The sequence below is a fragment of the Pseudophryne corroboree genome, chromosome 6 (assembly GCF_028390025.1).
Source record: "Pseudophryne corroboree isolate aPseCor3 chromosome 6, aPseCor3.hap2, whole genome shotgun sequence".
Classification (NCBI taxonomy): domain Eukaryota; kingdom Metazoa; phylum Chordata; class Amphibia; order Anura; family Myobatrachidae; genus Pseudophryne; species Pseudophryne corroboree.
Window position 1 is genome coordinate 537,844,425 of NC_086449.1, and position 26,883 is coordinate 537,871,307.

The 26,883-nt window shown below is 41.0% G+C and overlaps 1 protein-coding gene across 1 annotated transcript in view; it reads left to right on the forward strand.

Annotated features, from left to right (window-relative positions):
* The window catches only part of DCN (decorin), a 73,000-nt gene extending 46,151 nt beyond the window's left edge, over positions 1–26,849 (forward strand). Inside the window, exons 6-8 of the mRNA XM_063927636.1 lie at positions 11,966–12,059; positions 19,713–19,851; positions 22,527–26,849. Of these exons, the coding sequence (XP_063783706.1) occupies positions 11,966–12,059; positions 19,713–19,851; positions 22,527–22,721 (428 nt within the window). The 3' untranslated portion in view covers positions 22,722–26,849. The remainder of the gene's footprint in view (positions 1–11,965; positions 12,060–19,712; positions 19,852–22,526) is intronic.
* The last annotated feature ends 34 nt before the right edge of the window (positions 26,850–26,883 follow it).

The window sequence follows — 26,883 nt, forward strand, 5'->3', positions numbered from 1 at the left end:
TTCAGATGATGGCAGGGCAGGTTCAGTAGTTTTTGGTGGTGCTCCAGTCTTCTGTACGTGGTGCCTGTACGCCGAAAGTGTCCCGCAATTCTTCTGGCCACCGACAGCATCTCTTGCACGCCCCTGTCGTTTTTTAAAAAATTCTGCACCACCAAATTCAAGGTATGTGCAAAACATGGGACGTGCTGGAATTTGCCCATATTTAATGCACACACAATATTGCTGGCGTTGTCCGATGCCACAAATCCACAGGAGAGTCCAATTGGGGTAAGCCATTCTGCGATGATCTTCCTCAGTTGCCGTAAGAGGTTTTTAGCTGTGTGCGTATTCTGGAAAGTGGTGATACAAAGCGTAGCCTGCCTAGGAAAGAGTTGGCGTTTGCGAGATGTTGCTACTGGTGCCGCCGCTGCTGTTCTTGCGGCGGGAGTCCATACATCTACCCAGTGGGCTGTCACAGTCATATAGTCCTGACCCTGCCCTGCTCCACTTGTCCACATGTCCGTGGTTAAGTGGACATTGGGTACAACTGCATTTTTTAGGACACTGGTGAGTCTTTTTCTGACGTCCGTGTACATTCTCGGTATCGCCTGCCTACAGAAGAGGAACCTAGATGGTATTTGGTAACGGGGGCACACTGCCTCAATAAATTGTCTAGTTCCCTGTGAACTAACGGCGGATACCGGACGCACGTCTAACACCAACATAGTTGTCAAGGCCTCAGTTATCCGCTTTGCAGCAGGATGACTGCTGTGATATTTCATCTTCCTCGCAAAGGACTGTTGGACAGTCAATTGCTTACTGGAAGTAGTACAAGTGGGCTTACGGCTTCCCCTCTGGGATGACCATCGACTCCCAGCAGCAACAACAGCAGCGCCAGCAGCAGTAGGCGTTACACGCAAGGATGCATCGGAGGAATCCCAGGCAGGAGAGGACTCGTCAGAATTGCCAGTGACATGGCCTGCAGGACTATTGGCATTCCTGGGGAAGGAGGAAATTGACACTGAGGGAGTTGGTGGGGTGGTTTGCGTGAGCTTGGTTACAAGAGGAAGGGATTTACTGGTCAGTGGACTGCTTCCGCTGTCGCCCAAAGTTTTTGAACTTGTCACTGACTTATTATGAATGCGCTGCAGGTGACGTATAAGGGAGGATGTTCCGAGGTGGTTAACGTCCTTACCCCTACTTATTACAGCTTGACAAAGGGAACACACGGCTTGACAAATGTTGTCCGCATTTCTGGTGAAATACTTCCACACCGAAGAGCTGATTTTTTTGGTATTTTCACCAGGCATGTCAACGGCCATATTCCTCCCACGGACAACAGGTGTCTCCCCGGGTGCCTGACTTAAACAAACCACCTCACCATCAGAATCCTCCTGGTCAATTTCCTCCCCAGCGCCAGCAACACCCATATCCTCCTCATCCTGGTGTACTTCAACACTGACATCTTCAATCTGACTATCAGGAACTGGACTGCGGGTGCTCCTTCCAGCACTTGCAGGGGGCGTGCAAATGGTGGAAGGCGCATGCTCTTCACGTCCAGTGTTGGGAAGGTCAGGCATCGCAACCGACACAATTGGACTCTCCTTGTGGATTTGGGATTTCGAAGAACGCACAGTTCTTTGCGGTGCTTTTGCCAGCTTGAGTCTTTTCAGTTTTCTAGCGAGAGGCTGAGTGCTTCCATCCTCATGTGAAGCTGAACCACTAGCCATGAACATAGGCCAGGGCCTCAGCCGTTCCTTGCCACTCCGTGTGGTAAATGGCATATTGGCAAGTTTACGCTTCTCCTCCGACAATTTTATTTTAGGTTTTGGAGTCCTTTTTTTACTGATATTTGGTGTTTTGGATTTGACATGCTCTGTACTATGACATTGGGCATCGGCCTTGGCAGACGACGTTGCTGGCATTTCATCATCTCGGCCATGACTAGTGGCAGCAGCTTCAGCACGAGGTGGAAGTGGATCTTGATCTTTCCCTAATTTTGGAACCTCAACATTTTTGTTCTCCATATTTTAATAGGCACAACTAAAAGGCACCTCAGGTAAACAATGGAGATGGATGGATACTAGTATACAATTATGGATGGACTGCCGAGTGCCGACACAGAGGTAGCTACAGCCGTGGACTATTGTACTGTACTGTGTCTGCTGCTAATATAGACTGGATGATAATGAGATGTAGTATGTATGTATAAAGAAGAAAGAAAAAAAACCACGGGTAGGTGGTATACAATTATGGATGGACTGCCGAGTGCCGACACAGAGGTAGCTACAGCCGTGGACTACTGTACTGTGTCTGCTGCTAATATAGACTGGTTGATAAAGAGATGTAGTATGTATGTATAAAGAAGAAAGAAAAAAAACCACGGGTAGGTGGTATACAATTATGGATGGACTGCCGAGTGCCGACACAGAGGTAGCTACAGCCGTGGACTACCGTACTGTGTCTGCTGCTAATATAGACTGGTTGATAATGAGATGTAGTATGTATAAAGAAGAAAGAAAAAAAAACCACGGGTAGGTGGTATACAATTATGGATGGACTGCCGAGTGCCGACACAGAGGTAGCTACAGCCGTGGACTACCGTACTGTGTCTGCTGCTAATATATACTGGTTGATAATGAGATGTAGTATGTATAAAGAAGAAAGAAAAAAAAAACCACGGGTAGGTGGTATACAATTATGGATGGACTGCCGAGTGCCGACACAGAGGTAGCTACAGCCGTGGACTACTGTGCTGTGTCTGCTGCTAATATAGACTGGTTGATAAAGAGATGTAGTATGTATGTATAAAGAAGAAAGAAAAAAAAACCACGGGTAGGTGGTATACAATTATGGACGGACTGCCGAGTGCCGACACAGAGGTAGCTACAGCCGTGGACTACCGTACTGTACTGTGTCTGCTGCTAATATAGACTGGTTGATAAAGAGATGTAGTATGTATGTATAAAGAAGAAAGAAAAAAAAACCACGGGTAGGTGGTATACAATTATGGATGGACTGCCGAGTGCCGACACAGAGGTAGCTACAGCCGTGGACTACTGTACTGTGTCTGCTGCTAATATAGACTGGTTGATATAGAGATGTAGTATGTATGTATAAAGAAGAAAGAAAAAAAAACCACGGGTAGGTGGTATACAATTATGGACGGACTGCCGAGTGCCGACACAGAGGTAGCTACAGCCGTGGACTACCGTACTGTACTGTGTCTGCTGCTAATATAGACTGGTTGATAAAGAGATGTAGTATGTATGTATAAAGAAGAAAGAAAAAAAAAACACGGGTAGGTGGTATACAATTATGGATGGACTGCCGAGTGCCGACACAGAGGTAGCTACAGCCGTGGACTACTGTACTGTGTCTGCTGCTAATATAGACTGGTTGATAAAGAGATGTAGTAGTATGTATGTATAAAGAAGAAAGAAAAAAAAACCACGGGTAGGTGGTATACAATTATGGATGGACTGCCGAGTGCCGACACAGAGGTAGCTACAGCCGTGAACTACCGTACTGTGTCTGCTGCGACTGGATGATAAATAATGATATAAAAAATATATATATATCACTACTGCAGCCGGACAGGTATATATTATATAATGACGGACCTGCTGGACACTGTCTGTCAGCAGAATGAGTTTTTTATAGAATAAAAAAAAAAACACCACACAAGTCACACGACGAGTGTTTAACTTTTTCAGGCAATCACACAATATAGTATACTACTAACTATACTGGTGGTCAGTGTGGTCAGGTCACTGGTCAGTCACACTGGCAGTGGCACTCCTGCAGCAAAAGTGTGCACTGTTTAATTTTAATAATATGTACTCCTGGCTCCTGCTATAACCTATAACTGGCACTGCTCCCCAGTCTCCCCCACAATTATAAGCTGTGTGAGCACAGTCAGATATATACATAGATGATGCAGCACACTGGGCTGAGCAGTGCACACAGATATGGTATGTGATGAGTCACTGTGTATCGTTTTTTTCAGGCAGAGAACGGATTATATTAAATAAAACTGCACTGTCTGGTGGTCACTGTGGTCAGTCACTACTAAACTCTGCACTCTCTACAGTACTCCTAAGCTCCAGTAAATCAAGTGTCTCTGTCTCAAATCAATCTCACTCTCTCTCTTCTAATCTAAATGGAGAGGACGCCAGCCACGTCCTCTCCCTATCAATCTCAATGCACGTGTGAAAATGGCGGCGACGCGCGGCTCCTTATATAGAATCCGAGTCTCGCGAGAATCCGACAGCGTCATGATGACGTTCGGGCGCGCTCGGGTTAACCGAGCAAGGCGGGAAGATCCGAGTCGCTCGGACCCGTGAAAAAAAACATGAAGTTCGGGCGGGTTCGGATTCCGAGGAACCGAACCCGCTCATCTCTAATTAATGGCACTGCTTCTTTCTTTCTACATGTGCGTTCCTGACACCACTTAAACTCCTCCTAATTGAGGGCATCTGAGCATTTCTCCTGCTTCCTCCACTTACTCTATTAGCTGGTCTTTCACTGTAACCATACTGTTCACTACAATAAGCTAGGATGAAAAACAGATGAGGAAGTGCCCACAGGCCACTTCCCATTGGTTGTGCTTGTATCTACTGGCTCACCCATCGATCTTGATTTACCTTTTCCTCCCTGGCCTACACTTGGTTTTTTCACTGTCACCTACAGATGTGTCCTCATACACTGTTACTCGAGTCACACGAAATAGCTCCTCTTGGTATGCCTGATCCTGGGGGACTCTGACACGCTGGGGATTTTTTTAAATACATTTTAGAGTTGAAACTTTGCTGTTTGATCTATCAAAACTTCCAGTAGCTTTCCTAAACAGACTGAGATCTTAACCCTAGACTCCAATACCCAGTGGTGATGAAACACTGAGCAGTTGTGTTGTTCCTATAACTTGATCATTATGTTTTAAAGTCCCTGTATGCAGGGCAGCTAAGAGGGAGAGTAAGGACCTTTGCCTGAGCCTCCTGTTCCCTGGGAATGCAAAAAGACAAAACCTCACTCTCAAGATTGTGCAGTTGAACTACCGTTGAGGTTTTGCTGCAGCACCCAGCTTTTGCTGAAGGTGACACTTCACACTGGGGCCCAACAAATATCTTGGCAGCCCTTATTATATATATTGAAAACACACTGGAAGCACTATCCTGTAATAGTTGCATTTTTTGCGGGATGGAGCCAAAGGCACATTTGCCCTGAGCTTCACTTGGTCTAAAACCTAAGCTGCAAGTTAGGGGTGTAGGATTTATTATCATGTGATCAACAGAAACAGGTATATTAGGTAACTAGCTTCTGTCAGCTGGTGGTAAAAATAATAACTTTCTTTTTGAAAACGTGAGTTGGTGAGAGAACATTTTAGATAAAATAACCAAAAAAAAGCTTTTTACCAGAATAGTGCTTTAGAATTTGAATAGCAAAGGGCCTAGGACTAAACACTGTGGTACCTCAGGTGATAGTGGGGAAAAGGGAGGTCCAGAGAAACAGACTGAAGGAACAGTTTCACAGATCAGATAACATTCAGAATTGGACAATATCTATTTAATGCATAGTAATGCATAGGGAGATGATATATATATATATATATATATATATATATATCAATAAAAGAAGAAAGTGGGCATCCTATAGTGTGTAAAAGTTTTATTTAAAATTTCTAAAACATCTAAAAAGCATTGGTACACTCAATGGATATTGCTCATACCAAATACACAACAGTATGGGCTGGTTACCACATGGTTTGATTTATATATAGGCCATCAGAGATTACCTTTAACACCACTGCATAATGCTGCTGCACACACACACCACACCATAACCAGCTGTTTGCAATCTGGAGCCACATCAGTCAGGGCTGCAGGGGAGAATCCAGACCGGTGTTCAGCACTTAGGGGCAAATTTATTGACCAACAGTTACCATTCATTTCTATAGACAATGACCACTAGTGACCATGTCACTTTTGTTGCTGCCTTGCAAAGGACAGTTTGTTGTTTCTTTATTTTGCCAACCGCGAATGCCTACTTGGAATGAAGAGGACCTCATCCCAGGATTTTCCCAACTTCCCTATGGATTCCAGCCACTTTGGGGCTGGTTAATGTTATAACAGCGGACCTCACACTTTGTTTCTCACTGCTATAACATTATCGCCCTAGTTGCTTCAGCCTAGTTCTGGTTACTGGAAAGTACAGGGAACCCATACACATAATTAATTTATGAACTCCTGGCTATACATTTGCTCACTTCTTGGCGAGCAATGCATTGCTGTGACATGTCCTGGTTTGATTCCTGTAAAAAAATATATTGTAGCAATCACCCTTTTTTCTCCAAAAGTCAGCTAGGGGTCTATTTACTGGTTCTAAAACAGCGCTTCCAAATGTGTTTATTCCCGAAGTTACTAGCCGTGTTTTGTTAGTTAAATAATTGCCCCTTTAAATTTTGGCCATAAAAATGATCAGCAAAGCCGGGATTTAGAACCCGACACTTAGAAAATAAACCCCCTAATCCCTTTAAACAACTGACTTAAAACATTGTATTTCGAATAAATTTGAGTGTGATGTTTTAGAAGATGAACAAGCATTTTTCTATTGCTAAATAACTTTGAAAATGATGTACAATATTTAGAATTTAGTCCATTATATGTTTAATGAAGGTCTTTTGAGGATGCACTAATGTGGTCATGTTTGGACTGGTTCCTAATTCATCACTCTGTCCTTTATGCTTTGGTCTCTTTAGTTGTCTACTCTATTCGCTTGATAGACAAGGGTAATGGAAGTTTCTATACACATGCCTGGATGTGATGTGTCCAGACAATGCATTACCAGTCATATGTCATTTTTCCAAAGTACACTCTTTAGGCTCTTTTCGTTTTACATAATCTGATCTGTCATTGTAGCATCTTGAAAAACTGATCAATTTCAGTTTGCAGAGTAAGAAACACACATTTGGAATTTTGATACTTTGTCAGTTTGTTTCCTTTCTATTGTGAAGAACACTCCTTTTTCCAATTTTTATTAACATTTAAGCAGTTCAAGTCCAGTGAATAACCTGAAATAGTACAAAAGTCTCCGACTATAGGATCATCAATTCCTGAGGTGCTGGATCTCCCATCCCCCAAAATGTTTATAAAACTTTGGAGCATAACGCTACTCTTCATTGGATGCCGTCTTCTATTTGTAATCTAGATGTCCAAATTACAAATCATTACAGTCAGATTTTTAAACCTAACTACACCCCACCCTTCTTACCACCTGGGGACCCCTGTTCATTTCCTGGTTTAGACTGATTAATGCAGTTAAGATTTATGTGTTGCCCAGGCTGCTCTGTCTTATTCTAACCTTGACTTTTTCAGTGGCGGAGTGAGGGACCAAGTATAATCTCATTGAGACTATACTTGGTCCCTGTCAAATTGCATCAGATGTATCCCACCCTTTCCAGTTTACAGTACATTGGAGACAATGTGGCTGCCTTCTTTGGTGGGGATGTGCCTTGGTGTCTACACTTTGGAATAGAGTCTCTGCCCTCTTGGGGTGACTTGCTGGCACCACAATACCTACTAAACCCTGTGTTCTATTACTCTGTTACTTCATTCTCAGGAGGCTGCTTGCAAATTGGTACAACATTTATTGTATGTACTGCAGCTCAATCTCAAATCACTGAAGGCTGGAAAATGATGATGCTATGGTTACTCATATTTGGCATGTGGCTGTGATGGCATACTGTACATAACTTGCCTACTCCATGACAGAAGCCAAAAATTCCATTTGGTTTGGAAACCCTTTTATTCCCTCAACAACTTCCCCAACCCCTAATACTTCTTGCTAATTACTGTTTTTCTGTTTGCTTGTTTTGCTTTTATTTCTTCTGTTTCTACAAGCTCCTGTTTGGCAGGATGCTTGAGCTTTGGGATACTTCCAACCTTTCCCTTTTATTGTACCACTTCTAAATGATGTGTAAATGCTCATGTGCCTTGTATTTTTAGTAAGCATAAGACAACAGAACAAATCATGAAATTTTTTGTCTGTCAGCTTAATATTCATATACAGTAAATGGTACAAAAAGGTTAAATCATAAATGAAATTCCAAACTTGCATCCATATGGGTGTCTACTATATACTATGGGTGTCAACTATATACTTGTCATATATTATTCAATTAATGTTTAAAGAAGTAGAACATTTAAGACTTTAGGTGTACAGTGTACATTTTTTTGATAAATGCTTTTGAAAATTTGTATTTTTCTCCTTACGTCTTTATACTACACCATTTAAATATATACTAATTATGTTGAGATAGTCTGTGCTCTATTCTTATACTGTTACAGCATGGCACTGGGTGATCAATAGAATCCTGGGCATCATACAGTATGATCACATGATCAGTGCTGTCTCCATGAAGGAGCAAAAATTACTGGTTTAGAAAGACATTTAGGGGCATATTTACTAAATTGTGTGTTTATAGAAGTGGGGATGATGCCCATAGCAACCAATCAGATTCTACATATCTTTTATCTAGCATCTTCTAGAAGATAAAAGCTAGAATTGGATTGGTTGCTATGGGCAACATCTCAACTTCTATAAACTCGCACTTTGGTAAATATACCCCAGATTGAACAAATAAATTCCAGTAAAAGATAAAATTAAATTACAGTGTCTTCAGTTGTCTAGTGTGATGTGTTAGTGGTGTACTAATAATAATGAAAAAATAAATAAAATAACATTATGTAAAAAAAAACAAAAAAAACAAAAACTCCCAATTGTAGACACTACTAAATATATTTTATGTTTTATTTCTATAGAAATTTCACTCCTTTTAAATAGTCATAGGTTGAATCTTTGAAAATATATATTTATTTACAAAAACAATAGGATGGGGAGAGCACCCTTAGGATCATCTAAACACATCGACTGTATCTTCTATATTCTGTGTTGTTCCTGAACTCCTTATTATCTGTAAATAATTTTAAAAACTGTCTGGTCCAAAACCATAAAACCAAATCTTATTTATTATAAAAAGAAAGCTGCAGCATTGACCCGTGAGAAATGCAGCAGGTGAGCCGGGGAGGAGGAGCAGGGGCTGTTGGACCCTCTCTGGCTATCAGATCTATAGAAAGGCCGCCTTTAGTGCTGCCCTGTGGGTGGAAAGAGAAGTCTACCTCACCCCTTTCTGGCTGCACAGTTAGAGGAAAGCCGCATCTTTCACTCCTCATACCGACTGTCAATCAGGGCAACTGGAAACAGCAGCGGTTTGCCGTGAAACCATGCCCTCTCCTGGGTCAGCCATGCCCCCTTTTCAGAAGCATGCACATTCTGCGTCCACAATGGTAACATGATTTTTTTTAATGTGTGTGGGGGGGCTGTTGTGATGTTTTTCAATATGCCCTGGATGCCGAAAGCCCTCATAACGCCTCTGGTCCCTGGTTTGACCTCCCGTTGAAACCTGTATACTACTGACGTGAATTGTATATGTGTGTACAGGCGTCTTTGGAATTGAGAGGTCGAACTGACAAATATTAAACTGCTCATAAGATGCGACCTCCCGATTCTGACTGTTGCAGTAGCATTATAAGCCATTTATCAGCTTACGCTCTTGCATTGGTACTGCATACACACCTATACAATAAACGCTCATTCTCTAGATTTCAGGAGAATGGGACAATGATTGTATAGGTGTGTACCCAGCTTTAGGCATTGTCAGGCCCCAAAGCATAATTTGTGGAAGGGCCAGTCCAATGTCCCAAGGACCATACTCTACTATATTGAGAATTTTCCTAATAATTTTTTCTGCAAATGGGCTTCTACCCAAACCCCATCACCAAACAGAATTAATTAACCTTTATTATCTCAGCTCCATTTAGAGATGATAAATTCCACAAAGTGATGCAGAATGCTGAGTTGGATGGAATGTCCGTCTGAACTGTAATGGTTAAATGCGCCAAGGAAAAGGGCACAAAGCATGCAGAGATGACCATATTTATGCAAGATGTGTTCAGTTTGGCAAGAGTAGCATGTGCTTCTCCTTATCCTTTTGGAGGCAATAGTAGTATATGTGCATGTTAGTCAGTGGCGTTGGAATGGGGGGGCCCCCAAACATGTAAGAGGTGCAGGCGCTTGGGAAGGGGAGCGCTTACCCCCAGATCCCCGCAGAGACTTCTCCTTTAAAAGTCTGCCACCAGCGCTGCAGCGTGCTGCCCCCTGTCCTGTCCCAGCCAGTTCTTCACCACTGATGCATTTCTGAGGGCCGGAGGTGGGGATGTCCCAGCAGGCCCAGCATGGCCACTCCTCCTCCCAGTAATGCATCCCTGAAAAGTGAAGAGCCAACCAGGATAGGACATGTGGCAGCATGATGCGGCACTGGCAGCAGCCTTTTTACAGTAGGAGTCTCCGCGGGGAGCCTGAGGTAAGCGCTACCTGCATGGGAGGGGGGGGGGGGTTGGTGAATCAGGGGGGAGCACCAAAATGGATATTTTACTATGCCCCCCCCAACCACAAAACATTCCTGCGCCCCTGCTGTTAGTAGCACTAGCAACTGCTAAAAATACAGAACAAATTTCATGTACAATATAGCACATGTCCGGGCAGTGTTAGTAATAACTAATATAGTAAATTAGAACAAAAGACAAAATCAGAGGTGACTGCTTATCATCATCATCATCATCATCATCAGTATATGATTTGAACCAGGTATTACGTACTGGAAAATTATTAGATCTAAACATTCATATAAGCGTCTCTTTAGTGGTCAGCATGGGACAAGATACTGTACTCTAGGGCTGATTCAGAGATGGGCACTGTACCGCCACTGCATCTCTGTACGTTCCGGCTGTACACAATTATGTAGAAGCCACAGGAGACGTCTTAAGTAAGCCAAGCCCCTTTATTTGCAGCCATGCCCCCTTTTGCTGCGAGTGGCTGTGATATCAAGGGTGCGCACTGGGTGCCACCACACCCGGTGACGACTCTGCTTAGGATGTCCAGCAAAATCACACCGGGCCAGTGAAGCTGCATCCAGTGACACAGCCACTGGCTTCAGCATGCCCAGACAATGGTGCCAGCACTCTCCCATCTTCTGGAATGCTTACCGTTGCCGTCAGCAGCATGTCAATCATGCTGAGGATTTTGGGGCATTGTGGCCATCATCACAGTGCCATTCCTGCGCATATGCAGATTTAAAAACTTTGGAGATTTATGTAAATATAAAATTGAGGTAATTCTCTGAATAAGGCCATTTGGGTGCAATTACATACCATCTCCTACCCATGTCTCATCCCCCTCAACATAGCATGGATGCATGCAAATGTCTGTGTGGATACACAGTAAGAAAAATAATAATTCTGCCAGGATTTAAAAATAGAATTTGTGTATGTGTCCAACTCTGTATGAGGCCTACAGAGCAAAATTTGGATATATTTGAAAAATAAGTAGAAACATAAGTACGTTTTGGAGTTAGATGTGTAATAAAGTAGTGAACAAGAGATTGTGGGGACACTGTTTTTCTCTTTACCACCACAGGTGACAACAGACCATGGAATCCAGGGCATGTAGGTGTTTGGAGTTCTACAAGTACCAATCAGTTCTGCCAATTATTGCTTGCTGGTACCGCTAATACAGATAGACATACTTTAAATGTTTATTACTCCAAGGATAGCGTTACAATGTTTTCAGCATTGGGCTGTTTCATATATATATATATATATATATATATATATATATATTTTATTTTTTTGTGACCCTGATTCTAATAAAAAATTCTGCTTAGTAATGTGTGTGGGGCTGAATATCACTAAACCAGGGGGACCCTGCACTGTGTGTCTCCCTATGCTCCTGTTCTTGTCTTTAGTTATACACAATCCTTTAAATCGTTATATTGCAGTATTTCTTTATACGTAGTGATTTTAAAATATGGTCTTAAAGTATGTAATTACAGAGCATGTAAATAATAACTATGTCTTATTTTTAATTTAAGGTCTGCCACCTTCTCTAACAGAACTTCATCTTGATGGAAACAAAATTGCTAAAGTTGAAGCTGACAGTTTAAGTGGATTGAACAATCTAGCAAAGTAAGTACTGCGCTTAGGAGCTGTAAGTAAATACTAATTAGAAGTTGTCCATACATTCTAATATTGTACTGTTCACCACAGCAGCCCATGGGGCAGATTCCGTTAGCTGCAAGGTTCATCAGAAGCGCATGTGATGTACGGTATGGCTGCACCGTACACCTAGTTATTATGATAGGTTAAACCTCTAGAGACGCAAGCAAAAATGAGCAAGGATTTCCTATTATAATTTCCTACATCATGAAAAGTTCTGACATCGCATCACAGCTTGTGGCCAGAACTAATCTGACCTTATTGCAGAGACATAGAGGATGCTTCAATGCCTGAGAGAACTCTGCTTATGGCCATAATCTTACACCACTCATCTCTTATGGTAAAGTCATCTCTACACACACTTTGTCCAACACAACTGTCCTAGCAAATATAAGCTCTAAAATGCTGCAATGGTTTAGGGGCACCTAAAGCACAGAATGTTGACAAAGGGGGAAATTTATCAAACCTTCTAAAGAGAACAGATGGAGATGTTGAAAATAGCTACCAATCAGATTCTAGCTATTGTTTATAAAGTAGATGCTATAAAAGGATGGCTAGAAAGTAACTGGTTGCTATGGTGAATATCTCCACTTATCTTTATGGAAGCTTCATAATCTACCCCATAAAGTGACTAATTTAGCGCCTTTAATTTCCCTGTTGCTTATCCACAATGAGCGTGGCTGTTGACATGAAAGTGCAACTGCCTGCTACTCCTTACCTACTGTATAAAGGTCCCAGTAGCTTATTCACCATGTCAGTCATGCATTGTGAATGTGTGCTATATCATGATGTTGCAGACCAGACAGTGCTGTACTCCCAGTCTTGTACCTCCCAACTGTCCTGATTTCAGGGAAGGTTGGGGGAGCATTACATCACCGCTGTTCTTCACAGCATGAATCAGGTGAATCCTAAATAGATGGTGAGTGCACGTACATGACATCTACATAGACCAGTGATATAAGCTTGGGGAAACTCAGCTTGTTGGTGGAGCACTGGGTATGCACCCAGAGTGATGTAAACAGGGACAAAGACATGTAAAGGTCTAGTTTTTGGAATGACAGTTTGTTGGGAGGTATACAGCCTGTTAGGCACAGAGAATGATGCAATATAATCTGAGGGTAAGGAAATAAGGGCACAGCGACCAAGGTGTGGTTGAGTAGGGCAATCACATTGACTCTGCATGTAAAACCAGAAAAAATGCATTTCAGGGTCAGCTGTAAATTCCACTATAGGGCTGATTCTGACTTGAGAGTTTAAAAAAAAAGAAGTTTGCGCCTTGACAAAGTATACTGCAGCACGACCATCGTCACCCCCCCCCCCCCATTTCTAGGAATGCAGGCCTCCCTCTGCCCCCCTCCTCACCCCCTCATCACCTCTGCCTGTCAATCAGGCAGCAGAAGAGATGAAATACAGGTAACATTGCAAAGCTAATTCTACACATGAGCAGAACGGACCTTGCGCAGCCACAGATTCCCGATAATCATGAATCTGCGTGCTACGCCTCATCAGTGGTAATCTGTGAATCAGTCCTTTAGAATTTACATATGTGTGCCTATCTCAACTGTAAACTGTTTGTATAAATAAAGTTGTTTAATATTTGTGAGTTGCATACAAAAGTAGCCAGTAACTACTATGCATGCCAAAATAATAGATCATTTTTTTTTACATGCAGGGTAAATACTGGCTGCTGCTGTATGTAGCTCACAAATACTGGACAGCATTAGGTATTTACACCACTTGCATTTCAGCATTGTATGTCCGGGTGCAAAGATAGTTACTTTTTTCACTTTTCCCCAAACTGAGAATCAGCCCCTATAACTATAAAAAAAATACAAAAATACAAACACTAATAAGTTAAACAACAGCACAATGCATAATAAAATAGTAAGGACAAAGCACAGTACAGTGTAATCATATATACCAAAATAAAATGAAAAAAATAAGAAACAGTTTGACAACAAATATGTATTACAAAGGTTTAGTATTTCAATGTACTAGATATCATCCCAGACATATTTAACTAAGATTGCATTTGTGGTTGACCTGCTCAACAAGGAATAACCTTTTCACCAAACTCAGACTGCTGATAGGCAACTAGAGATAAGAAATTACAAAGTTACAGAATGGTATGTCATAGCCTGTAGAAAAATGGTGATGAAATACCTAACACTAGATGTTCAGAGGGTGATTGTAGGTCAAAGAAAGTTCCTGTCAACTTTGAATATAATATATGAGGAATAATGATATCATATGCATTGTAATTTTAAATCTAGTGAAAGAGGCAATGAAAAAAATAAATGCAAATAAAAATAAAAATTCTGGCACACATAATTACAAACACACACACAAACACTCACATATGACAATCAGCAATCGCAATGTGAAATGATTATGTATTGTAGTTATGTGTTTTGCTCTGTATTAAATATAAATTGTACCCCAAAACTGACCCCTACCCCACTTTATGTTATGCTTGCACTCAGAGCCGTAACTAGACTTTTTGGTGTTGGTGCCCCTCCTCCCCCAATTTTTCCAATAGTTACATAGGGCGCATGCCTCACAGGGAAGATAACATTGATCACCTTTATAAATATATGTGTCTGTCTATCTATCTATCTATCTATCTATCTATCTATCTATCTATCTATCTACCTACCTTTCTAAACACACATTTGTAGATCACTACAAGAGAATGGATTTGGACACAAATCCTCTTTATACCACATTCATGCACTCAATCCGAGTGCTCGCCGTCATTAAGCCACAATACCCCTCATTAAATAACACTTTTCAATATACTGCCACACCCTTGAATCAAACCCACAACCTGCTGCATCCCAGGCAAACACCCCACCCACCAAGCCACTTGATCCTGCATAAAACCTATGAGATTTCTAACTATATGAAACTACCTGTACCCAGTTAAAAAATTGGCAGCACCATAACTGAGCAGATCCATGCATTGTGCAGCCACATATCCAATCCCTTGCAGTCACACACTACATAGATCTAACCAGCTACAGCGCTGATCAACCTATTGAAAAGGTGGATTATTTGCAAAACAGGAACCACAAAGCATTTATTTGGGGTTTTTATAAGACAAAATCATCACATTTGCTTGTGGTTCCCATTTTTTGGATTTTCAATAAAATCGGTTATTTTTGCCAATTTGGGTTAAAAAAAAAGTGTTAGAATGAGTAAAAAGAAAAATGACATTTACTGAAAATACAAAGTCTTCTGTAGAAAAACAAAATAGGTATAATTTGTGCGGGCACCACATAAAAACTTCATTGATATTGATGTTGGAATGTGACGAGTACAAATGTGAAAAAAAATGACCTCAGCACAAAGGTGAGAAATCCCTCAGCATGGCAGGGGTTGTAAGGATGCCCTATTATATTATACCTATATTATGCTGTACATATATTGGGACATTTCATAGTATTCCATTTCATAAACCAATACTATGTGGTAACATTTTATGTGTACTTAAATTAAATACATTGAGAATGAAATTAACTTCTATATGATAAATTAACAAAATAACTGTTGAAACATGAGAAACCCTAGAGGCAATACTTTGATACAAGTGCTGACATACACTGAGTACACAGTCAAAATACCTAATCTTTTCTCAGATAACACATTCCAGAAATGCACAAATTTGTGATTTAGTTTGTGCTTTTTCCATATCACTATATATGAAGCACCCAAAATATACTGCACCACTTGTGGAAAATACAAATATCAATAAACAATATAGAATACACTACATTATTACAATTAATGCAGTGTATTCTATTACAAATAAATAAGAAATGTCAATATTTTTCTCTCCATTTTATTGAAGTTTTGGTATCCTTTACTTCTAATCACATGTGAGAAAAAGATAAGCTGTTGCACCACTGTGTTTCAAAAATGTAATCTGTAAAGGTTTTTTGTATGTGGTGGGGTCAGTTGAAGGGTTGACCTAGGTATATAGGGTCTAACTCAGAGATGTACGCAAATCCAGTAATTTACGTAAATCTCAGATGTTAGGCGTTCTGAGCATGTGCAGTATCTGTGTTGCACATGTGCAGATAAAGGCTTAGCTACAGTAGGTGCATGGGGCACGGTCTGCCTACTGGTCTGGCTCTCCCCCTGCACCCATTTACACTACCAGCAGGCGAGCGCTCAACTGCTAAACCCATGGGTGACTTTTAATTTCTAAGCAGTGTGCTGCTGCAGAGCAACACATCTGCTGTCCTGGCTGGCTTGATCTCTCCTCTCTGTTACTGGGAAGAAGAGCGGCTGTACTGAGCCTGCTAGGACATCCCTGGACCACAGCCACACCTTCTCCCAGCATCAGTGAGGAGAGAAGTAGCAGGCTTGGAAAGCAGATGTGCCGCACTGCAGCAGCACACTGTTAAGAAATGAAAAGCCACTCATGGGGCTCAGGAGGTGAGCACCTGACCCACTTTGCATTAGTGTGCAGGGGAAGATTGGCTGGTGGACATATTGCTATTGGAACCCCATACAGTAGGTAAAGCTACACCCATATGTGAATGTATGTTTCTGCAACATACTTACCTACTTTTTTGTATCCTTTCCGGCAGAAGCCTGGAAAGGAGACGCAGCAGCCCACTTTTTGTGTGGTGGGGCCGGGGTGTCATATAATTAAGCCTCACCCCCATCATGGCAAAATGCTCGCAATTTGCTGATCTTTGGGTAGGGGGTGGTCTAAATGATGCAGTTTGCATCTTTTAGTCCCACACCTTTCACACCTTTGCCACAATTTCAGTGAAGAGGGTGGGATGCGGGAGAGCCATCTACCCTGCTGGGGCTGCGGGGGACTACCCAAATAATTTGGAGTCCACCCCAGCTTCCAGGCGGGTAGGCAAGTAAGTATGTTCTGCAACAATGGTTGGCATGCCCCTAAACCACAGCATGATTGACATGCTACAGCAGTTTGAGGGCGGGAAGTCCTTGTTTTCTGGCCATGCCGAGGCCAGCGACTATGTCCTGGGATGTAGATTCTCTGTCTCTGGCAGTGTCAAAAAACATCGGACATCCGGAGTAACCTGAAGGTTACTCAGAGCCGATGTTCAGGTCCTTGAATGCAGCAGCTGATCGGATAAGCTGAAAGAAGGCATCTGTTTATACAAGAATCTTCCTGCAGCATAAGAGTATTATTGCACAGTTGCTGCATAGAAAGTTGCAGCAGCTGTGCAATAGTGCACATCTCTAACTCTGGCCCATAGTAGGTAGTAAAGTACCTAGCTGGGTTAACAATGATGGCTGAACACAAGACTGAAGCAGAGAAACGGAGGGTCATTTTCAAACACGGTTCATAAATAAAGGTTACAGTATGTACTGCACATTAAGACAAATGTAATATTTTCTGGTTTGACTAAAATTTTTATATTTTTTGTTTAGTTTTCTGTCATTTAAAGCCAACATGGGCCCTCATTCCGAGTTGATCGGTCGCAAGGCGAATTTAGCAGAGTTACACACGCTAAGCCGCCGCCTACTGGGAGTGAATCTTAGCTTCTTAAAATTGCGACCGATGTATTCGCAATATTGCGATTACTAACTACTTAGCAGTTTCAGAGTAGCTCCAGACTTACTCTGCCTGTGCGATCATTTCAGTGCTTGTCGTTCCTGGTTGACGTCACAAACACACCCAGCGTTCGCCCAGGCACTCCCACCGTTTCCCCGGCCACTCCTGCGTTTTTTCCGGAAACGGTAGCGTTTTCAGCCACACGCCCCTGAAACGCCGTGTTTCCGCCCAGTAACACCCATTTCCTGTCAATCACATTACGATCGCCGGAGCGAAGAAAAAGCCGTGAGTAAAAATACTTTCTTCATAGTAAAGTTACTTGGCGCAGTTGCAGTGCGAACATTGCGCATGCGTACTAAGCGGATTTTCACTGCGATGCGATGAAAAATACCGAGCGAACAACTCGGAATGAGGGCCATGGTTTTTCGTTTACGTAAAAACCTGCTGCTAAATAATGCTCCAAAAAAATTGCTGGAAAATCTGCACTTTTGTGAAATTGGAATCTATTCTGTTTCCATCACTGTCTTTTGGAGATAAAAGAGTTATGACCGAAAATAGACACAGTACTAGATTACATTGTTATTTGTGATGTCTGGTGATGTCAGAAATATAGAAATAACAGTTTATTGAAACTTTGCAAAAATGAAAAAATTCACTGACATTTCTCAGAATTTTGATTGATTAAAAATTTTAGTCCCAGCAATCAGAATAGGTTCAAACACATTAAGGGCTCTATTCATGAAGCAGTGAAAACAGTGGAGAAAAGTACCAGTGGTGTAGTTGCCTTTGGTAACCAATCAGCTTTGAAGGAAGCTTTTATCAAGAACATTCTATAAAATGTAAGGGAGATGCTGATTGGTTGCCATGGGCAACTTCTCCACTGGTCTGTTCCTCCACTGTTTTCACTGCTTCATGAATAGACCCCTAAATCTTTACAACTTTACTGTTTTTATGCAAATAGTAAGCTTGCAGCAACCATGAACAGCAGACCAGCCTGTAAAACACTCAATGCCAGATGCACATTTTGAACCAAAAAGATCTTTTGCAGATTGTACAATGAACCTACTAGAAGCCATCAAACTGATGAAATTCAATCAAGTTTTGTAACGGTTTAAAATTTTTAAGCCTCTAGTTAAAAAGCAGGAATGTCTTTCACAGCTTTTTATACAAGTATTCACACCATTTATGTGATATATTTCTTTTATATAGGTGTGCTTTACCTTCATTGACAGTTAGTCTGCTGAATTGTATTTATTCAGATGTAAGAAATAAAAGAATATGCAAAAGTCCTACTGAACCAAAGCAAAGATACTCACATTTCAGCCATAACATTCTTCATGTACTTCTACCTAACTCCTTCATAGAATACAGGGGCCGATGTATGAAGCCTGTAGAAGTGATAAAGCAATGATATGTGCAAGGTAATAATGCACCAGCCAATCAGCTGTTAACTGTCAGTTTACATATTGGAGCTGATAGGCTGGTGTGTTATCACCTTGCACTTATCACTAGTTTATCACTTCTCCAGGCTTAATACATCTGCCCCAACGATTGTCTTTTAAGTCACAGGATTTTATTTATTTATTATTATTTATTACAAGTCATTTATAGTGCCATTTACATCAGTCCCTGCCCTAGTGGAACTTACACGCTATTATTCCCTATTTACATATTTTTGGATTGTAGGAGGACACTGGAGTACCCGGAGGAATCTCATGCAAGAATGGGCAGAATATACAAACTCCACACAGTTAGGGCCATGATGGGAATCAAGCCCATGACCTCAGTGCTGTGAGGCAGTAATGCTAACCATTACACTATCCGTACTGCCCATGCTGATTTTAGAATTTTCCTTAGTGTCACTTGACTTCCACTAATTTTCAAATTCTTCTCAATATACAGTATGTGCTTGTCTTATTATATTAGGTATTTTAGTTATTTTAACATTATACAAGTGTGTGAATAAAGGTCATCAACCTGCAGCCTGGTGTTTTTGTATGGACATTAGACTCCTGTTGACTCCTTATAATTTGCTTTGTATTATACCGGACCTCCTGGAAATATTTCTTATTCATTTTTTTCAGATTAGGCTTGAGCTTTAACAACATCATTAACTTTGAAAATGGATCCATTGGAAATGTACCTCACTTAAGGGAACTACACTTAGATCACAACAGCCTCACTCAGGTTCCCGCTGGACTTAATGAGCACAAGTACATCCAGGTACAGTTTGAAATGCAAAATGTGAACAAGTATCACTTTGAACAACACTGAATTTAATACTCTAATTGAAAACATAATGGACACTAAAGACCCCACCTAAAAGGAGTCAGGGGAGGCATTCAATTTACCGGCTATCCGGATCCCAGCTGTCAGGATACTGACGCTGGAATCCCGAGACCCGGTGACATACTGGCAGTCATAATCCTGACCGCCAGCTGGAATCCCCACTTGGGTGGTGGGCCACTACCCGAGTAGGAATAGAACCTTGTGGCGACCAAAGGTCACCAATGGGCCCGATGCAAGGTGAGCACAGCGAGCCCACGAGGGGACATGCTGCGCTTACCGCTAGTATCTGGCTGTTCGGATCCCGGCGCCAGTCTCCTGACAACCGGGATCCCGGCAGCTGGGATATACTGATCGGATATACTGATCTTGGAGTCAGGGAGCACTCTGAGTTTGCAGGCATTGTTGGGGTTATAGGAAGAAGTCCTGTTCGAGAAAGAGTGCTCTATAAATAAAATAATAATGATACTACTACTACTACTACTACTACTACTACTACTACTGCTACTAATAATAATAATACTAATAATAATAATAATAATAATAATAATAAAAAAAAAATATCCTGGCAAACAGTCAACTTCTTATGGCCTAATAGACTGAATGGTATGTCTGATACACATGCATAGATATGTAATGCCTGATAATTTCCGAAAGACTCACATTGGAACTGAGTAAGAATCTTATTGAGCCTTGTACTGTGTATGTTAGTCACAGGGAGGTCAGTGCTGGGTCTTCCTACAGCTGCATTCCAGTAGGAAACACAAGTCTGACAATGGTTGGGAATGAATAGGCTGTAATCTGTGAAGTCCTATACAGGTGCATAAGTTCAGACCTGGTGACGGGAGGTGAAATAGAAGGTGGTGCCCCCACACTGGCTTTGGCTTGCACATGTGATGATGTCCCAGTGACTTGCCAATGGTACATCTGGGAGAATAAAGATTCCTTATCGCAGCTAATTGTGGCAATAAGTAATCTTTATTTTCTGGTGCTGGCTGCAAATGATAACAACTAGAGCTGTGAGGGTCATCAAACAGCAGGTTCAGACACATTGATGTATGAGCTTCACTATAACCAGCATAGCATTGGCACGTCTACCTACTGGAAAGAAATACAGAAGCAGTGTCATTACTTTTAGTCACGCTCGGTGTGAGTTGGGGTTCCGACAACCGAGCTTTGGCTGAAGGGACAGCTGCCTATGAAGGAAGTAGACGAGGTGGCTGAATGTAATTCCTCCTCATGGGGTGGAGGCCCAATAAGTATTAAAGTTGGCAGGAGGGCATAAGTAAAGAAGGAGGACTCTGTAGGAGGATAACTGTAGTTTTAATGAAAAACAAACTGTACACTGATACTTGAGGTATTGAAAGACACTGAATAAAAGAACTGAAGTCTATGGTTAATGCCGTGAAGAATAAGGCTGAAGAACTCTGGTTTTGAAGAACTGAAAACTGTGGTTAGTGATTAGCAGACAAGGCTGAAGAACACTGGTTTTGAAGAACTGAAAGACTGTGGTTTGTGAATGGAAGACGAGGCTGAAGAATGCTGGTTTTGAAGAACTGAAAGACTGTGGTTTGTGATTGGAGGACGAGGCTGAAGAACTTTGACTTTGAAGAAAAGAAGACCGTGGTTCATGACTGAAAGACGAGGCTGAAGAACTCTGACTTCGAAGAAATGAAGACTGTGGCTTGAGCTTGGAGGACGTCCACGGGAACTACCGTTTAGCACTCGAAGCTCCTCTACAACCTGGGACCCCGTGAGCGCTTCCACGAGTACTGATGAGCTTAAGCAACAGGACTGCAGCAGCGATAGGTAACGAACAGATGATAACAACCAGGACCAGGGCACCAGGAACAACCTGGGAGCACAGAGCTAGAACACCTTTCACAAGAAAGTAAATTGAAGCACTGGCACTCCCCCTCTGAGCCTGCCCCCTTTTACTACACAGGATTGGCTGGACACATTGGCAGATCTCAGGTCTCCAACGGCCGCCCCCAGTACAGGGGACATTCTCAGCTGCAGCACACAGCTAGCCCAGCTCCGGCCTCTGACTTCCTGAGACTGTGTCACCGCCAGAGGGCCCTGCTGCAGCGACTCCCCGCAGCAGCACCCAGCTCACAAGACCCCGGCCCCCGGAAGCCACACACGCATCCTGAAGGACCCGCCGCAAACAGCTCCCTAGGCACTATCTATTGCATATTTGTCCACTGGATTGCAAAGGTTCTAGGTGGGTTGCATGATATCACATCACAGCAATGATGAACCATGGTCAAAAGGTAGAGAAAGTGAAGACAGAGAAAATATGTGGAGGATATGTGCAGAATGTACAGTGGGGATATAATCGGGTAGGAAAGCTTATGTAGGTTGAGTGAGCGGTTCTGGAATGTGATACGCTAGCCTGAATAGGTGAGTCTTCAGGGAACTTGGTGACTAGAGGAGAGTTTTATTGTGCGTGGTAGGGCATTCCACAGAGTGGGTGCAGCCCGGAGAAAGTCCTGCAATCGTGCATGATGTTGTCATATAGTGGGGTGGGGAGGTCAGGAATAAATTGCAGCATTTGTTTTGATTAGTTTTACAAATCTTTCAGTAACATAACTCACAATGTGATTTTGCAGGTTGTGTATCTTCACAGCAACAAAATTGCTGCTATTTCAACCAATGATTTCTGTCCTGTCGGATACAACACAAAGAAGGCATCATATACAGGAATCAGCCTCTTCAGCAACCCAGTCCAATACTGGGAAATCCAGCCAGCCACATTCCGATGTGTGTATGAACGCTCAGCTATACAAATTGGAAACTACAAGTAAAAGTATTGATGCACCTTGTATTTTAAATAAAGTCTTCTTTGTTTGTTTGCGTAATTGTTTCAAAAAGCCTTCGCAACTAATAAAAAAGTCAAATACTGGAAATCGGCCCCAAAATATATTTTGTGACCATGTTTCATGAAACAGTGGCTTCTTTACTCACAAGGAGGTTGCTGGTGACATTCATCATGTAGCAGCATGCATTCCCATTTTACCATGGTCATCTACTCTTCATGAAACATGGGTTTTCACTGTTGTAAGGTATGCAACAGTCTACTTATTTTGTATGTACGTAGTAGCCTACTAAGGAAACTGCAGGTATTAATAAATTAAGTGTGAAAATCTTATTAAATAAGAACAAATCATTTTGAGTAATTATACGTTTCTACTGAACCATAAACAATTTATTGACAATATAAAGATGTAGTCGTGATATCCCAACGTCAGCTTTTATGCTATCACAGTTATTTCTGAAGTATTTTATTAAGCTGCATTCCTATGTGTGATTAGACTAAAAGGACTTAAGATTGCATTATTGGCATTTGTAATAAAAACACATATTATGCATTTAATTATCAGTGTATTGGGGAGCTTTATCTAACCTAAGGAGGACAAGTGGAGGTGTAGCAATTCTACCACACCTATCAATTATCTGGTACAGTACCTTGGTTCTATGTGGATACCTCCAATTGTCCTCTTTAGTCAGTTTGATAACTCTCTTCCTATATATAAATGTGCAAATGTGTTTCTGGAGAACAGCTATGCAATGATTAGGAAGTTGGCAGTCACTGTAGTTTAATGTATTGTAATGGCATTATGGGTGGAAACCAAAAATATTCTATGTTAGTATACTCAGAAAGGACTGTAACTGAAAACAACTTGTGATATTCACAAGAAAATTGCAATTGATAAATACATTGTACTGGTGAAACAGATAAACCACAACAACGTTTAAGGAAATTGGAGCTAAAACATTTCTTTTTGTCTTTTGTGTGCCACTGACATGTCAATATACTTACTTTATTCTTTAATATATCAAAATACAGCTCAAAGCAGTTGAGACCTTACTTATGCATATGGTCCTAGTTTGTAACATTAAAATACTTTTATAGCATAAAATGCTTTAGTTCCCAAAGTAAGGATATTTTTATATTGTGTACTGAGCATATAACATTTCTAGTTACTGTTCTCACTATAAATACTATAGTCTAGTAGATATGTGTTTGGCTTCTCAAAAAAAGCTACAAATAGGGATATATATCAACTGAAAATAAACCGGTTTTATTACTATGTAAAATGAACAATATGGTTGGACCGTTGACAACTGTCTTGAAGCACTCCATTGGACTCTCGGATTGACATTACTAAATCCATGGACTAGATGGTTATTTTACCGGTTTGTGTAATGCACATACTGAATGTTTTGTGAAGTTATGGTCAAATACAGATATACATGTCTGTTGGAGATCTATGTGCGACCGTATATAAAATATTTTGACTGGATTTTGTTTGGTTTGAGAAAAAGATACTATTTGTATAGTGCATTAAAATTGTCAGAAAGATCAATTATGTTGACTTTTAGAACAGATCTGTGTGACGTCTTATTTGGCTATAGTGTATTACTAAACATTGCTTTTTGATTATAGAAATCAATGGTAACATTACATGTTTGTTCAATATATACAGTATAACTTGTTATTAGTGTAATTAATATATGGTGGCAGCGTTGCATGTGTGGTCACATGCTCATGGTATATTACATGAAAAATACTGTGAGAAGTGCAGTAACATGTTTGGCAGGGACAGAGCTTTCTTGCAACCTCTGTTCCTGCATGCGATATTTGATTTATCCTTGCGATGTATTAATATCGCATTGCGGATTTAGGCAAAATTTTTACATCCCCTCCCTATCCGAGATGCAGAGTGTGATAAATATGCCCAGAGATTATTTAACAAATAATGAAGCTGTCTTAATTTAATTGTTAATGGAGCCAGTGGATAAGAATGGGACTTTAGGTATAATACTGACATTATCCAGGCAAATGATTTTAACCATAGGAGATCTGCAAAATGATATCCGATCTGGGCTAATTATACTTTGTGCTGACTGACCCTCTCACAGCAGAATTATGTAACGCTCGATCATCTTGAATTTAAAATTATCCTGAAAACACCTCTCAATTTGTTTTATTTCATATTATATAAATGTTACAAGGTAATGATTACATTATACATTTCTAACTTGCAGTAAATTACACTTATGACATATATCTTCCAATATAAGTGGCAATAGATCTAAGGAATTCCCTTCATCCTGCTAGTCAGAAGTTGTGTCCTAATTGCCAGAATGATGGCATGTATGTACAACACAACAGCATGGCAGGGAACAGGTGGCACACGTGCCTGTCAGAGTTGTGAGTAGAAATGTGGCATGGCATGCGGTATGTAGGGGAGGTGGCTTGGGGGGCACTTCAGACAAGCTAGGTATGTCCACAGGGCTGCAACATTGTCGAGCACATGCCCTGATTACCAAACATACAATGTTGGGAGGTATGAAATGACATACAAAAAGTAGAAGTAGATATTTAATAGACTTAGGGGTCTATTTACTAAGACTTGGATGGAGATAAACTGAATGGAGATAAAGTACCAGCCAACCAGCTTCTAAGTGCCATGTTACAGGGTGGTTTGAAAAATGACGTGAGCTAGTTAGTTGGTACTTTATCTCTGTCCACTCTATCTCCATCCAAGACTTAGTAAATAGACCCCTTAGTGTCTATAACTATGCAGCCTATTCATTTACCTTTACCCAGAGACATCAATGAATCACGGACATCAAATTCTCAGTTATCTCACTAGTTCCAAGTGAATAACCAAGCTGGATTTTCATATATATGGCTTCAGCCTCCCACAGTAACTGCTGCCTCCACCAGGTATACTAGAGTGCAGTACTGGTGCTACCTCTTCCTGTGCAGTGTGCTGCCCACCTCTATGCAAGCTCTGTGACGCCCTGTTTGACATCTCGCTGCTTATGCATGGAAGAGGTGTCATTGCTCATGTGCCGCCCTCTCCATATCACCCCACTTTAGGGATGAACATCACAAACCCACCAGAAAATGGTAAATAATAACCATTACATAAAAATTATTTTGATGGGAAATAAACATTCATATGATTAGTGTACGCGCAAAAAAAAACCCTCTCTGCACATGTGTACTACTCCTGCAGCGCAGGCAGCTGGGAATAGGACTGGGGGCAGACTCAGCGGCGAAACTTGGGCATCATCAAATGATTACCACACATTGTAATGCCACTATCGCATGGTAGAAACACTACCATCAAATAAAAAACTTTGATCGTTTGAAACAATGGCATTCCAATTTCAATCCCTACACCAGTTTTCCAATTTCCTCCTCCCTGGAAAGTATTACTTACAGGCAGGGTTCCTCAAAAATGCTGGGCTTAATGTGTTCCACCGACCCTACTGTTGGGGATTGTAACATTTACTGGAGATTTTGAGAATTGAAATTATAAATACCTGGTGTAGAACTACAGAGTCAACTTACTAAACTGGACTAAGAAGAGCTGGTGAAGAAAAGAGTACACAGCTAAGGAGTGTATTACTTTCATATATGTTAACATTTTGTGCATACCCTACAAGTAAGTATAGTTAAAAATTTAAATGTTTTGTAATAAAAATGTAAATGTTTTATAATAAAAAATGACTTTTACCCTTACAAGCTATCTTAGTTAGACTTTATTCATATTTCACAATATTATTTGAATTTTTTTTCGCTGCTAGACAGTGTAATGACTTCCTACCCTGCATGGTTACTATTACTACTCCGCAGACAACAAAAACTAATAAAAAGTGCTGGATAACATTTGATATGGGATCCTAAATACATAATCTGTTCATATTGTGTTTCAAATGAATAATTAAACATAGTTATTAAATGCATTTTGATTAATTGCACAAATTATATTTATTGTTAAACTACCTATATTCCTCATTGTATTATGTGATGTCTTCTTCTGGCCTATGGCTGTCACTGCTGTTATTGCCATTTGTAGAACATTTTGTTTCCCACTGAAAGCGTATTATATATTAAAATATCACATTAGATCAAAGTGCTGTGTTCTAAGAGATTTTTCGCAGGTTAGG